The 15,407-nt window shown below is 44.3% G+C and overlaps 2 protein-coding genes across 2 annotated transcripts; both read right to left on the reverse strand.

Moving 5' to 3' along the window:
* Positions 1-273: 273 nt before the first annotated feature.
* On the reverse strand, positions 274-7,751 carry LOC120062747 (DNA replication complex GINS protein SLD5-like). Its single transcript, XM_039012811.1, has 8 exons — positions 7,455-7,751; positions 7,215-7,301; positions 6,986-7,099; positions 6,784-6,881; positions 6,561-6,649; positions 6,336-6,426; positions 1,097-1,201; positions 274-707 (listed from the first exon to the last, which is right to left on the reverse strand). Exons 1-7 carry the CDS (start codon positions 7,560-7,562, stop codon positions 1,105-1,107), a joined length of 684 nt encoding a protein of 227 aa, XP_038868739.1. The 5' UTR covers positions 7,563-7,751; the 3' UTR covers positions 274-707; positions 1,097-1,104.
* A 171-nt stretch (positions 7,752-7,922) lies between these two features.
* On the reverse strand, positions 7,923-14,240 carry LOC120062877 (AT-rich interactive domain-containing protein 5A-like). The gene is made up of 7 exons (XM_039012945.1): positions 14,234-14,240; positions 14,084-14,166; positions 11,086-11,251; positions 10,796-10,848; positions 10,110-10,207; positions 9,854-10,013; positions 7,923-9,728 (listed from the first exon to the last, which is right to left on the reverse strand). The coding sequence occupies exons 1-7, from the start codon at positions 14,238-14,240 to the stop codon at positions 8,463-8,465; spliced, it is 1,833 nt and encodes a 610-aa protein (XP_038868873.1). The 3' UTR covers positions 7,923-8,462.
* Between the last annotated feature and the right edge of the window lie 1,167 nt (positions 14,241-15,407).

The raw sequence follows: 15,407 nt of genomic DNA on the forward strand, positions 1-15,407 counted from the left end.
ATATCGATTTAAGCGATCGGAACCGGCTCCAGAAACACACAGGTCCCCAAAACAGGGGACTTGTCATCATACCATGGAGTCAAAGTATTAATATCAGTCTGTCTAAAAACATAAATCTACATCTTTATTTCTATTGGTCTAAGCAATTCTAACACCCAGATTTGAAATAGACCACATCATATGACCAAGGCAGCAACAGCACACCAAATACAAATTCATGTATGGCAATGGCATGCTTGCACCGTGGTTGGAAAGCAAGAGTATTCTCACATATAATTGCAAATGGCATTCTCTACACCATTCAAATCACATTTATTGTACAAGCAGCAAACACACTCACTATATTTGTTTGTACCACTCAACCTAATAATGTACATGTAGATAACATGATTGTATTCCTGTCATCCTCAAGTCTCTCTCACTTATAGCCTCCTATATATCCAATGATCACCATTACAACTATAAGCAGGCTTCATGTGAGAGATATGAGTGTCCTCAGGTACGTAAATCAGTAACATATTTGCAGACATTCCAGTTCATGCCCGGCTCCTGAAGAGTTGGTAGTCCACAAATAACGCCCATATAGCCCTCCTCAATGTACTTCAATCAATATAGGCAATGTTCAATGAAGGGAGTCAGTGTTCCTCTGGTCATCATCCATCACAACTGGAGACTAACAGCTGCATCTGAACCAAGGACAGAGGCACCTAAAACAGACCAAATAGATTATGCCTATGTTATTACAGAGACAGATCTGCAAACATGCTAACATAATATACTGCCTGTTGTGTTGCAGTTCAGAGGCAAATTGCCTCATTGTTGTGTTGGTAATGCGTTGTTCAAGCAAACGTTCTAAGAGAGAGAATCCAACTTGGTTAACTGCCAAGAGACCATGTTCAGGGCAAAAAGCAAAGGCTAAAAATTAAAATGATGACAGTACAAAGCAGTCTATTATGTAAGATTTGGATTGGAATCATGCACACTCCAACATATTTTAAAAACACAGTATGGATGTGTGTGTGTGTGTGTGTGTGTGTGTGTGTGTGTGTCATAGATTAGATATGAGGGAAATCAGTGTGGCCTATTAGTTGAGTACCTTGACAGTTAAATTAGCTGTACTGCTCCACTTGAAACCAGAGGTGCTATAGTGCGATACCGCATCAGATGCTGAGAACCCTCGTCAAGATCTACAACATACTCTCTGAAAGAAAATAATGGACAAAAAATTTCAAATAGCAAAAGACCAGGAATATCAATAAATAACAAAACAATGTCTGTGGAGTACACTGGTATATTCTTGCAGACAGTAACAGTAAATTGAAAACACATATACAGTGGCTTGCGAAAGGATTCACCCCCTTTGCATTTTACCTATTTTATTGCATTACAACCTGGAATTAAAATCGATTTTTGGGGGGTTTGTATAATTTTATTTACACAACATGTCCACCACTTTGAAGATGCAAAGTATTTGTTATTGTGAAACAAACAAGAAATATGACCAAAAAAAAACAGAAAACTTGAGCGTGCATAAAGTCAATACTTTGTAGAGCCACCTTTTGTAGCAATTACAGCTGCAAGTCTCTTGGGGTATGTCTTTATAAGCTAGCTACTGGGATTTTTGCCCATTCAAGGCAAAACTGCACCAGCTCCTTCAAGTTAGATGGGTTCCACTGGTGTACAGCAATCTAAGACATACCACAGATTCTCAATTGGATTGAGGTCTGGGCTTTGACTAGGCCATTCCGAGACATTTAAACGTTTCCCCTTAAACCACTCTAGTGTTGGTTTAGCAGTATGCTTAGGGTCATTGTCCTGCTAGAAGGTGAACCTCCGTCCCGATCTCAAATCTCTGGAAGACTGAAACAGGTTTCCCTCAAGAATTTCCCTGTATTTAGCACCATCCATCATTCCTTTAATTCTGACCAGTTTCCCAGACTCTGCCGATGAAAAACATCCCCACAGCATGATTGTAACGGATCTCCTCTTCCTCTTCATCCGAAGAGGAGGAGCATGGATTGAACCAAAACGCAGCTTCTGAAGTTGACATTATTTATTTACAGAAAAGACGAAAACACGAACTTCACTATAAACTAACAAAACAACAAAACGGAGTAGACAAACCTGGACATGCGAACTTACATACAACGCAGAACTCACGAACAGGAAAATGACTACACAAAAGACCGAACGTACAAACAAACCGAGAACAGTCCCGTGTGGCGTAACATACAAACACTGACACAGGAGACAACCACCCACAAACAAACAGTGAGAACAACCTACCTTAATATGACTCTCAATCAGAGGAAACGTCAAACACCTGCCTCTGATTGAGAGCCATACCAGGCAACCCAAAACCAACATAGAAACAGAAAACATAGACTGCCCACCCAAAACTCACGCCCTGACCAATAAACACATACAAAACAAGAGAAAACAGGTCAGGAACGTGACATAACCCCCCCCTTAAGGTGCGAACTCCGGGCGCACCAGCACAAAGTCTAGGGGAGGGTCTGGGTGGGCATCTGACCACGGTGGTGGCTCAGGCTCTGGGCGAGGTCCCCACCCCACCATAGTCAATCCCAGCTTACTTCTCCCCCTCAGAATGACCACCCTCCTATTCCACCCACCTAATAGAAGAGGCAACACCAAAATAAGGGACAGCTCCGGGACAAGGTAGCTCAGGACAGAGAGGTAGGTCAGGATAGAGAGGTAGCTCAAGATAGAGAGGTAGCTCAGGATAGAGAGGTAGCTCAGGATAGAGGGGCAACTCCGGACTGAAGGGCAGCTCCGGACAGAGAGACAGCTCTGGACTGAGTGGCAGTTCTGGATACATGGCAGCTCTGGACTGGCTGACGGCTCTGGACGCTCATGGCTGGCTGACGGCTCTGGACGCTCATGGCTGGCTGACGGCTCTGGACGCTCATGGCTGGCTGGCGGCTCTGGACGCTCATGGCTCACTGGCGGCTCTGGCAGATCCTGTCTGGTTGGCGGCTCTGGCAGATCCTGTCTGGTTGGCGGCTCTGGCAGATCCTGTCTGGTTGGCGGCTCTGGCAGATCCTGTCTGGTTGGCGGCTCTGGCAGATCCTGTCTGGTTGGCGGCTCTGGCAGATCCTGTCTGGTTGGCGGCTCTGGCAGATCCTGACTGACGAATGGCTCTAGCGGCTCCTGACTGACTAACGGCTCTGACGGCTCGGGACAGACGGGCGGCTCTAATGGCTCGGGACAGACGGATGGCTCAGACGGCGCTGGGGAGACGGATGGCTCAGACGGCGCTGGGGAGACGGATGGCTCAGATGGCGCTGAGGAGACGGATGGCTCAGATGGCGCTGCGGAGACGGATGGCTCAGATGGCGCTGCGGAGACGGATGGCTCAGACTGATCCTGTCTGGCGGAAGGCTTTGGCTGCTCCTGTCTGGCGGAAGGCTCTAGCGGCTCCTGTCTGGCGGAAGGCTCTAGCGGCTCCTGTCTGGCGGAAGGCTCTGTAGGCTCATGGCAGACGGGCGGCTTTGCAGGCTCATGGCAGACGGGCGGCTTTGAAGGCTCAATACAGACGGGCAGTTCATGCGGCGCTTGGCAGACGGACAGTTCAGGCGCCGTTGGGCAGACGGCAGACTCTGGCCGGCTGAGACGCACTGTAGGCCTGGTGCGTGGTGCCGGAACTGGAGGCACCGGACTGGAGACACGCACTTCAAGCCTAGTGCGGGGAGCAGGGACAGGGCACACTGGACTCTCAAAGCGTACTATTTGCCTGGTGCGTGGTACCGGCACTGGTGGCACCGGGCTGAGGGCACGCACATCAGGACGAGTACGGGGAGAAGGAACAGTGTGTACAGGGCTCTGGAGACGCACAGGTGGCTTAGTGCGTGGTGCCGGAACTGGAGGCACTGGGCTGGAGACACGCACCATAGGAAGAGTGCGTGGAGGAGGAACAGGGCTCTGAAAACGCACTGGAAGCCTGGTGCGTGGTGTAGGCACTGGTGGTACTGGGCTGGGGCGGGGAGGTAGCGCCGGAAATACCGGACCGTGCAAGCGTACTGGCTCCCTTGAGCATTGAGCCTGCCCAACCTTACCTGGTTGAATGCTCCCCGTCGCCCGACCAGTGCGGGGAGGTGGAATAACCCGCACCGGGCTATGTAGGCGAACCGGGGACACCATGCGTAAGGCTGGTGCCATGTAAGCCGGCCCGAGGAGACGCACTGGAGACCAGACGCGTTGAGCCGGCCTCATGACACCTGGCTCAATGCCCAATCTAGCCCTACCAGTGCGGGGAGGTGGAATAACCCGCACCGGGCTATGCACACGTACAGGAGACACCATGCGCTCTACTGCGTAACACGATGTCTGCCCGTACTCCCGCTCTCCACGGTAAGCCTGGGAAGTGGGCGCAGGTTTCCTACCTGCCCTCGGCCCACTACCTCTTAGCCCCCCCCCCAAGAAATTTTTGGGGTCTCTTCTCGGGCTTCCAGCCACGTCTCCTTGCTGCCTCCTCATACCACCGCTCTTGGGCTCTCGCTGCCTCCATCTCCTCACGAGCGCGGCGATATTCCCCAATGTGAGCCCAGTGTCCTTTTCCCTCCAATACTTCCTCCCAAGTCCATGAGTCCTGATTTCTTGGCCGCTGCTCAAACTTGCGCTGCTTGGTTCTGGATTGGTGGGTGGTTCTGTAACGGATCTCCTCTTCCTCTTCATCCGAAGAGGAGGAGCATGGATTGAACCAAAACGCAGCTTCTGAAGTTGACATTATTTATTTACAGAAAAGACGAAAACACGAACTTCACTATAAACTAACAAAACAACAAAACGGAGTAGACAAACCTGGACATGCGAACTTACATACAACGCAGAACTCACGAACAGGAAAATGACTACACAAAAGACCGAACGTACAAACAAACCGAGAACAGTCCCGTGTGGCGTAACATACAAACACTGACACAGGAGACAACCACCCACAAACAAACAGTGAGAACAACCTACCTTAATATGACTCTCAATCAGAGGAAACGTCAAACACCTGCCTCTGATTGAGAGCCATACCAGGCAACCCAAAACCAACATAGAAACAGAAAACATAGACTGCCCACCCAAAACTCACGCCCTGACCAATAAACACATACAAAACAAGAGAAAACAGGTCAGGAACGTGACAATGATGCTGCCATCACCATGCTTCACTGTGTGGATGGTGTTCTTGGGGTGATGAGAGGTGTTGGGTTTGCACCAGACATAGCATTTTCTTTGATGGCCAAAAAGCTCAATTTTAGTCTCATCTGACCAGAGTACCTTCTTCCATATGTTTAGGGAGTCTCCCACATGCCTTTTGGCGAACACCAAACGTGTTGGCTTATTTTTTTCTTTAGCAATCGCTTTTTTTCTGGACACTCTTCCGTAAAGCCCAGCTCTGTGGAGTGTACGGCTTAAAGTGGTCCTATGGACAGATACTCCAATCTCCGCTGTGGAGCTTTGCAGCTCCTTCAGGGTTCTCTTTGTTGACTCTCTGATTAATGCCCTCCTTGCCTGTTCTTTGAGTTTTGGTGGGCGGCCCTCTCTTGGTAGGTTTGTTGTGGTACCATATTCTTTACATTTAAAACAAAATTGATTTAAATGGTGCTCCGTGGGATGTTCAAAGTTTCAGATATTTTTCATAACCCAACCCTGATCTGTACTTCTCCACAACCTTGTCCCTGACCTGTTTGGAGAGCTCTGTGGTCTTCATGGTGCCGCTTCCTTGGTGGTGCCCCTTGCTTAGCTTAGTGGTGTTGCAGACTCTGGGGCCTTTCAGAACAGGTGTATATATACTGAGATCATTTGACAGATCAGGTGACACTTAAATAAAGTCCACCTGTGTGCAATCTAACTAATTATGTGAGTTCTGAAGGTAATTGGTTGCACCAGATCTTATTTAGGGGCTACATAGCAAAGGGAGTGAATACATATGCATGCACCACTTCAGTTTAAAAATATATATATTTTATATTTTTGAAACAAGTAATTTTTTTCATTTCACTTCACCAATTGACTACTTTGTGTATGTCCAGTACATGAAATCCAAATAAAATCTATTTAAATTACAGGTTGTAATGCAACAAAATAGGAAAAATGCCAAGGGGTGAATACTTTTGCAAGGCACTGTATACAGACATATGCTGCCACCTACTGGATATACAGAATACCGCATGAATAACATCCAAATCATGACTTTATTCTTGAATCTTGATACTTCATCATCAAAATGAGATAGTAGTATGCCTTTCCAAATAAAAATGGAGCTGCTCTCGTGAAGCTGTAGCACCCATCAATCAGCCCAATGATCATATGTGATACTGTACCTCTGGTCGTCTGTCTCAGGTTCCACCAAGATGTTTTCCTGTCTCGCCCTCACACGCAGGAACACAAAGGAGTCCAGACAGGGCTCTGGCACTGGGTACACATCATTACACATGGGAGTTAATCAATGCTTCCATCCTGCACATTAAACATTATGCCACTGATATTTTATATAAGCAGCCCATCAGAATATTGTTTACAGTAAATAATACCTTGCCAGGCCTCACCTGCTTTTAGCATATCCACTGTCTGTAGATTTGGGGGCATGTGTTTCAGAGCTACAGCCTTCAGATAGGTCTCTGTGTTGGCCAGATATCTGAATGGAAGAGATGGAACACAGCACATATGAGAAATAATAATGGAAGTAAATAAGACATTCGAACAACGCACACACTTTCGTCCAGCTACAGACATTATAACCGCAAACGGCAACGTCACCAAAACACTCACTCTTTGGCAAAGGCAAACTCCTCTGGAGACAGGAACGAAGTATCTCCCTCTGCTCGAGATTTCTCTTTCTCCAGGACATGAGGGAAAAACTTCTCAATCTACATAGGTAACAAAGGACCAGAGAGAACGGTGTCAATCTGAGCGTTGATTTATAGTCCCTCTCATAAGAACATCATCAAACACCATGCTGGGATGTTGCTACCTTTTGGAGGCGAGAGCGGAGGTAGCTGCTGAGGACATAGCGAATCCTGTCAATCTCCATGCGGTGGACACTGGCTTTCATATCACCCTTCCTAACCCGCTGCAGATTGTCCTCCTGTCAACAGAATCACACAAGGTATTAGTCCTGTTATTATTACTGGAACCTTCATGCTCACAGACACACAGCTGCTGCACCCCTCAGTTATGCAAGGCACCCCACTACCATTTACCATGTGAGTCAGCTGCTCCATCACACACTCCACCCTCTCTGACTTGTTCTCTAGAAGCTCAGGAGAGAACTTCTCATTCAGCCAAGCCTGGGGACAGAGGAGCACACACACACATACTTTATGATAGAGTAGCAGCAGTGACAAGGTCTTTTTTTGTATTGACAGGATCTGTGCATTGCAAAACATGTGTGTCTGGCTACAGTATAGTGAACATTGCTAGCTAGCTAGTTAGTTATCTACCTCTTCCAGTTTCCCAATCAGTTCCGATGGAGTCATCACATCTTCTTGGCCGTCATCTCCTCCGCTCATGTCGCTGGCATCATGATCATCAGACATCACATCCGACATGATTGCTCTTCAGCGGACTTGCTTAGTCTACAATAATTATTCAACGGCTGACCAGAAAACGTTGGTACTCTGCTGAACTACGCAGAATGTTAACATTCTACATTACAACTACAAATAACAACACTGTAAAGCTCGATTTCGACAGCACAACACAGAAACAACAAACGAGAAACACACACTTCCGGTTAAAGTTCGCGCCAACTGAATGCAATGCGTGAATGCGTCGGAGACATTCAAATGTGCGCAACAAACGCGCAGTGTTTGGTTCACGCCTACAGTAAATACAATACAAGTATTATTTGCAAAACTATGTTTATTTCAGCTCAGGCATTGCCCTGTGCTAGGGACATTTATGAAATATTTAATTTAATGAACAGTAGTTTACTTTCCATGGCTCAAGTGCTATGTCCCATTTCTCAAACATTTATCATGGAGCATGTTAATTAGAAGTTTGATTTGGCTCAAAAGTAATTAAAATATTGTAGAAAAAAAGACCATGGTTACTTACCAAAGAATGCAGGCTAGGATGAGACAGGAATTATTTTAGATTTTATTCAGAAATAGAAAAATAAATCTGTGTTGTTTCATATATTATATCAATGTAAAATGATTGGATCATACCATAAAAGCACATGTGCATAGCAGTAAACCTCAAAGTTATTGTTACAAATACAGAAAGTATAGTCCTTTTTATCAGTGCAATTCTGTCAGTTGCCAAGGAGGGGAGCACATCTCAGCATAACAATCACAACAATGTTTCTCTGTTGATCACTCACATAGAATGCAGCGGTGTTCGAGGCAAGTTTTGAAAATGTCTAGAACGAGGCAGGTACTGTCATTATCTCTGTTTGACTTGTCACATTGTCATTAGGCCTTGAGTCTGAGAGTGAGGCTGGGCTATCAAAGCCTGGTGTGAGGATAATGCACACCAGTGATGCTGTATCCAGTATGGGGATTACATATAGGAATGTGAAAGGGATAGGAGTAGAGAGCAGGCTCATAAGAGGAAGTATGGGTGTGTCCCGTTGGGACATGGCGGTACATAGGGCTGGTCTGGGACTGGGACAGTCTGACGTGGGTAGGTATAAAGAGAGGGTGTACAGGTGGCTTCTGCCCAGAGTCTCCCCTTGTCCTGTCATAGGCTGGGATGAGGTAGGACACTGGGATGCTGGCATTAGGGTGGAACACAGGCTGTTGAGTTGGAAGTGGCTTGGGCAACATTGTCCTGGACTTCTCCTTTTTCTCCGTCTGATAATGTCGAGGGACCATCTGTAGTTTCTTCTTATAGATCAGACGGTCATCATGCAACATGGGCCTATTTGGGTTCTGATGGAATGTGTAACCTGGCTGAAAGGGTATAGGCCGCAAAGACTCCATAGACTTGGGATAAACCTTGGTGAAACTGGAGGTGGATGGAACCAAGCAAGACCTAACAGTATATGTGCAAGACGTTGGTGGGGGTATTTGATGAGCTGGATGTCTGTTACTCCCATTGCAGACAGGGCTCCATACAGAGTTTTTACTTCGACCTTTGATAGAGACAGTTTCAACTGGTAGGGGGCTGACCTGAGGGAAATCTCTTTGTCCTCCAAGGAAGCCAACATATTCCTTGACATCAGGCCTGCAGGTCTGAGGCTTGTGGACCCCACTGTGGGCAGATATAGGGTTGCTGGAAAAATGAAGGGGTACTTCTGGTTTTGGTACTGGGGGCCTGTCTTCAGTTAGTGCTGGACAGTCCTCAGAAGAGATGGAGTAGGGGGACGGGCTACGGGAGGAGGAGGAGGACGGAGGGAGAGGAGAGCCCTCAGAGGTAGTGCGTGTCCGGCTGGGAAGGAGCAGCCCTGGGGACTGGGAGCAGTGGATCACAGAGGGCCTGCCCTTACAGTCCCCCTGTCTGGCGCTCTGGGAGTCCTGGGACTCGCTCAGGCTGGCCTGGGCCATACGCTTCTTCTTCTCCAGAGGAGAGATGATATCTGCAGCAGCAGACTGGAGCTGACTTCCTCTCCAGGGGCATGAGGTAGGGCCCTGGGCTGGGCGGGATAGGGTGCATGCTGAGGAAGAGAGGTCGTCACACACGGTAGTCTCACTGATTGGTGGAGGATGGTCTGGGTGGAGGCTTTCAGATGGAGTAGTCCATGGAGACAATGGAGTAGAATGTACCTGGCCCTGTAACAAGACAACATATAGAGGTCATTTCCACTCATACAGGTGGGGTACATAGGCAGGAGTAATAGAGAACAGGAAGTGACTTTGTTATGACAATGGCCATTAACAGGTAAAAGGTGAGGTACCTCAGAGTCTGTCTCCTTTTCCAGATGGGGCCTCTTCCTCTTGCCCTCAGACTTGCTCCCCTTGCCATCTGGACTCCTCTTATACTGTTTGCGCGGTTTGCTTGGAGGCAGAGGTTTGTCCTCCTCCCCCCTCAACTGTCTCTCAAAGGGTAAAACAAGCCTGTATTTAACACAAACAGATGACACCATGAAAACAGGTAGAGATGGAGTGATTTGACTGACAGGTTAGCGGGAGCAAAGCAGTATCTGTCCTCACCTCTCATAGTGTCTGCGGGTGCAGGTAGCAGCGCTGGTGCTGCCTGGGCTGCCGCCCAGCTCATCATACACATTCTTCCACAGCCGCCGCGATGTCACCTGTTGCATCATACACCATAGTGAGCAAACATGCACCTTTAAGACACTAATCCAGAATCACTATTCCTATATTTGACGTACAGTATAAGACAATGTTTAATCTGTCTTTTGGAACTAATTAAGAATATATGGAGGGAGCTTAAATGAATGGCCCATTACTAAAATAGAGAACAAGGTCCTATTGGCCAAGCTGCTGTGAAATCTGACTCAAGTGGCATTTCAGAGAAACCCTTCCTCTCTCAGCACATTGGGCGTGTACACATGCCACAGAGTGGAAACTTCATTCAGCCAAAGAGAACAAAGCAGTAGAACGGTAGGCTACATGGCCAGGTTCATGTTGGCAGTCTAGTGTGGACTCGGCTCTTAATGTGGTAGGAACAATCATGTTAACATCCTGTCAACTAAAGCTAATGTGCCACACAAGATGCTAAGCTGCGTGGTCTCTTTGACAACATAACAAATATATACAATGAGAGTAGCTATCACTGCCATCTGTATGTATGATCAACAATCAGGTCAAGTGTAAAGAAACAGCAACAACCTATGTCTGGTATTGAATGATTCTGTACTATATATGGGTGTACTCACAGAGTCGTAACCGCTAAGCTTCTCAACAGCTTTGTAGATTTTCCACAGGTTAACTGCAAGTAGAAACCATATGCATTTGAACTACATGGGGACATTGAACAATGATATAGTTAATATTGTTCGCTATGAAGCTATAGTATGATGAGATGGTCTTAACACATGCATTTACTTCAAACTACGCTCGAGATTGAGGTGCTCTGAAGAGCAGAGGAAATGAATCTATATAATAATGTATGCAGATAGAGATTGGGTGATAAAGCTATGGCTATATGCTTTGAACATGGACTCACTCTGCTTAAAGCCCAGGTGTGGTATCCTCTCGATGGGTGTGCCACGGTCCTTCATGAAACAGTGCAAACCTGCTATGAAGGACCTCTCCTCTGTCTCCATTGGGCTAGAACTGGGCCTCTCCTCACAGTCACTGGCCGAGTCAGAAATCTCCATCGCTGCAGAATTCTACGGTAGAGACCACCAGATCGACAAAAGAGGGAGAGAAATTATAGAAATGTAAATCCAATTCCAGGAATGCATACTATTACTTTACATGTAAGTCTTCAAAACAGAACTGCAATGAGCAAATAAACCAATCTTACGATAGGAAATACTTTTTTTGTTGTTGATTGCAACAAAGTCTCAGTCTGTTCTCAGACTACTTGTCCTTTCTTGGACAACTAGAATTGAGTTGCCTTTTACCACCCCTTTCAATAACTAACCATACATCCTGTACAAAAGGGAAACCAACAGACATATGGTCTGGACCTGGTAATAACAAATATTAAAGGTATGAATAGTTTTTTTACACCGTATGAAAGGCCTCTTTCCCCCACAAAGCCTTTACTCACAAGCCCTTTGTTATACATTTATTTTCCACTGACATGAAAGTGAATGGGATGAATGTAATTTAGAAATGACAAAGACTGAGTAGCGTAGGAAGTAGTTCACATGATTAGAATCTGTTCCATGCAAAAAAAGTGAGGTAAAAAAATTCTGTTTGCAATTATCAGTAGTGCTATTGGTGAAGCATAGAGTTGTTTTCAGAGGCATATTTCAGGAATTGATTATTATGAACTCTGTTTAAGCTTTGTGTAAGCAAACACTAACGAGTAGAAAAGTCACAACATGCGGTGGATACCAAATGAGAAATGAAACAGTAGAGGCAAGCAGAAATTAACCCCAGCGCTCACCAATAAATGTCCTCAAATTCACTGCACTCGTCAGGATGAGAAGTGTCTATGACACTTTAAGCTGATCAAACTGACACTTACTAACATTACAAAAGTATAGGAAGCTGAGATTCCCAAAACTGTTGATACCGTATCATAATTTGTACTATAAATATTGTAAAAAGATCATTTTTGGCAACAGTCCAAATTCTGAATGGGAAAATATCGGTTTTGTGCAACAGCATACAGGTTCAATTTGCACAGGGTTCTGGACAGATAGTGTTGAGGTTTGATATTTTTTATTGCATTTACATCAAATGAGAGTAGAAAATGAAAACATATGTTAAATACAATATCCCAGTCTGAATCACCAAATACAGAGACTATTTTGTTTCGGTGGTGTATGCTGCACTGTAGGCAAAAGTCAACCAGAGTTTCATATTGAATCAGGTTCCTATCTGTGGTTACTGGTTCCGAGAAGCGGGACCCAGTGGTGAGTCATAGTGAAGATGTAGGCCCCTATTTGGGATAGCACTGACTGACTCACAGCTCTTTACAGCTGTCCCATAGACACAGTTCCCAGCTACAACAGCCCATCTTTCATCCATGAGCCTCCACCAACACCATGCAACGCTCTCTCACTTTCTTCTTCCTGTCTTGACTGGCCAGCTGCAACTCTTTCTCTTGCTATGGATAGATGAGTTACGTTGCTTTTTAGGTTATTTTCAACAAAATATATTTTGTTAAATGGTTAAGTACTTTACAGAGTTGTAGAATAATTGTTAATGACATACACAGCCATCTTCACATCTAATCTGTTAGTCAATGAGTTACACTGCAAATTTCATAAGAACAAAGACAAAGCATTTATGACTGGAATATGGATTAGTCATATAGGGCAATACATTTCCAGAAAATATTCAATAGTATTTTTCTAAAAACGTAATGCATTAGTTGCACATGACTATTGAACAGGTTTACAGTAAGTATTATAAGATAAGCAAGCCAGTTGTTAATTTATATGTATACTATATTGAATAAATGCATTCTATTCATGGCTGGACCACAAAACAGAGAGATGTCAGTCAGCTCCATGTGACATTGGTTTCATACAGGAAACAACTGCAGTCCGAGTCATAAAGCCCAGCATACAATATACATCACAGTAAACCACACACTAAAATAAGCATGAATATCGCTGTGAAAGACTGTCAGTAAACAGCCTCTACATTTCCCCCACATTCACATTTAGGAAAAGGGCGTAGGAGATGTTGATGTCAATGTGTCAACAAGACTCACGTTGATTGATGCCAGGTTGATGCTATCAACAGGCCACTTGTCACCACAGAAACCACAGTCTTTCATCTCAGATCAGTGTCTTGGAAATTTGATGCTTCTCTGCTCTAACTTTTATTTTCAAATCTTCAATTACCAGAACTGTGTCTGAGTGGAACTCCTGCAGTTTCTGTATGTGTAGATAGATAGTGCAATTACAGGGAAATGTGTACGTCTATTCTTTCACACTCCATAAGACACCACCCACTTAACTCCCACATAAAATAATCACCTTCCTCCTATTACTCATTTGTGAATAAGCTGAAACGTTCAGATTTGTGATATTGCAACATGACACTTAGCAATATTATTTCCTATGATGATGACAAAACAAAATTGTGAATTTATGCCACAATGAACATACGCAAACCATAAACATAAAATACACTCATCAATAACAAACACTCGACTTTCGGTAGCCTCTGTACTTCACATTCCATTAAAAAAATTATTTGTAGAAATCATTCCCTTTAGATATATTTGTGTTTTCAAATTGTATGGCCACATATCAGACATATCAGAGAAGACATGCATGTGACTTCAGGTGACTTGGGGTTTTGTTATTTTACAACTTCTGTAAAGAAGAAGAAAACATAAAAAATTTCGGAGAAAATTCATCCCTTTACATAAGCCTAATATTTGCTATGCTTATTTGATGTTTGAAGAAATAGAGAACTGAAAGCAGTGGGGAAATTAAACACAAATAAGAAATGAAGGATGTGAGAGTACTGAAAGTGTCTCAAGCTGCCTGGAGTCCTTATGAGTGATAAATGACAGTGTCCCGTCTCACCTGGTTCAGTGTCCCCTCCACACCTCTGCCCTCCTCCCTGACTTGTCTCTTACTGGTGTCTCGCTCCCCTTCAGGATCTAATACTGCCACAGAACACAGGGGGAAAAAACAGTCACAACTATGCGAGAGCACACACCCTCCACTACATACAGGGCATGTGTTAACTGTAAGCAAAGAATGGTGTATGTCCCATATTCATCATCAGGCAGACCAGGTGATCCAGAACAAGACACAATAAAACGATACCTATGTGAAAGGCTGATTCTTTAGTTCCCCTATGGTTGCATTTCCAGTCCTGTGCCAGCAGCAAGAAAGAGTACACTTGTGATCTATCACTGAATATTTTGTAAACTAACACACACTTCAGTACCGACAAAAGAAAATGCAGTTCTAATATAAAACCACATGGTTACAAAACCACTTCCTGCTTATGAGTCTAACCGCAGTTATGTGGTACCCTTCCTGATATGAAAGCATTACAACGTGAATGAAAATGAGAAATGTAATGTAAAAGGCAGACAGTTTAATTAGATTTTCAGTTTTTCATTTGCATGTGTTGGTGAATAAATGAAAACAAATGATCATACACCAAACCCCTCCATCATTTTTAGGTACAACATGTCTTTGTTAGCTGCTGAAGAAAAACCCTTATTCCTGATCCAAATGTAGAAGACATAAAAAGGTTGAAAGCGAATCGGTCCATGTTCCATCCTGACAACTGTCAAACGTATTTGTCATTGTCCATGAACTGTGAACAACCACATTCTTATCTCTTCCTCACCCAATATATGCTTCTCTTTCGAGATCAGCCATTTCCTGAGCTGTGGTTTACAGCATGAATCATGCTTTCTATAGAACTTCTCTATTTCATCTGTTCAAATATGTACTTTGGTCAATGTATGAAGGACTTTTTTAAAGAAAAAGATATGTGATTAAGGTACTTCCAATGAATCACAAGTATTTTTCTATGTCATACAAATTCATCTACAGTTTAAAGTAACCTGCTTAAGTCTTCATAAATTGCAATTGACCATATCTGGGTTGTATTCCAGTGTTATAAGCTCCAAACCAGTAATTAGGAATGCTCCTAATATTTATATATTGCTTGAATGAGGCATTTCAAATGTTTCTGCTTAGTGCTTTTTTTAAACGAAAAAGTTAATTTAGTATACAAATTATAACATTTGCATAAACGTCCCTTGTCATGTATGAACGTACATGCATGCATGTAATTTATGTCTCTATTAAAAAAAACTTTGTCAGTTAACTTGCATCCTTACAATAGCCTACCTGCCCCAGGTAATGTAGCCTACCTTAAGCACAA

The sequence above is a fragment of the Salvelinus namaycush genome, chromosome 18 (genome assembly GCF_016432855.1).
Source record: "Salvelinus namaycush isolate Seneca chromosome 18, SaNama_1.0, whole genome shotgun sequence".
NCBI lineage: Eukaryota > Metazoa > Chordata > Actinopteri > Salmoniformes > Salmonidae > Salvelinus > Salvelinus namaycush.

Bases quoted from the DNA above. Each gene is read 5' to 3' on its own strand.
- LOC120062877 (XM_039012945.1), bottom strand. The intron at 11,252-14,083 runs GTGAGACGGGAC...TCTCTACCGTAG, and splicing joins TGGAGGGGACACTGAACCAG to AATTCTGCAGCGATGGAGAT. The intron at 10,014-10,109 runs GTGAGGACAGAT...TGTTAAATACAG, and splicing joins ACCCGCAGACACTATGAGAG to GCTTGTTTTACCCTTTGAGA.
- LOC120062747 (XM_039012811.1), bottom strand. From the start codon at position 7,562: ATGTCGGATGTGATGTCTGATGATCATGATGCCAGCGACATGAGCGGA. The intron at 6,882-6,985 runs GTAGCAACATCC...TTACCTATGTAG, and splicing joins TCCGCTCTCGCCTCCAAAAG to ATTGAGAAGTTTTTCCCTCA. The intron at 6,427-6,560 runs GTGAGGCCTGGC...ATGTGTACCCAG, and splicing joins AGTGGATATGCTAAAAGCAG to TGCCAGAGCCCTGTCTGGAC.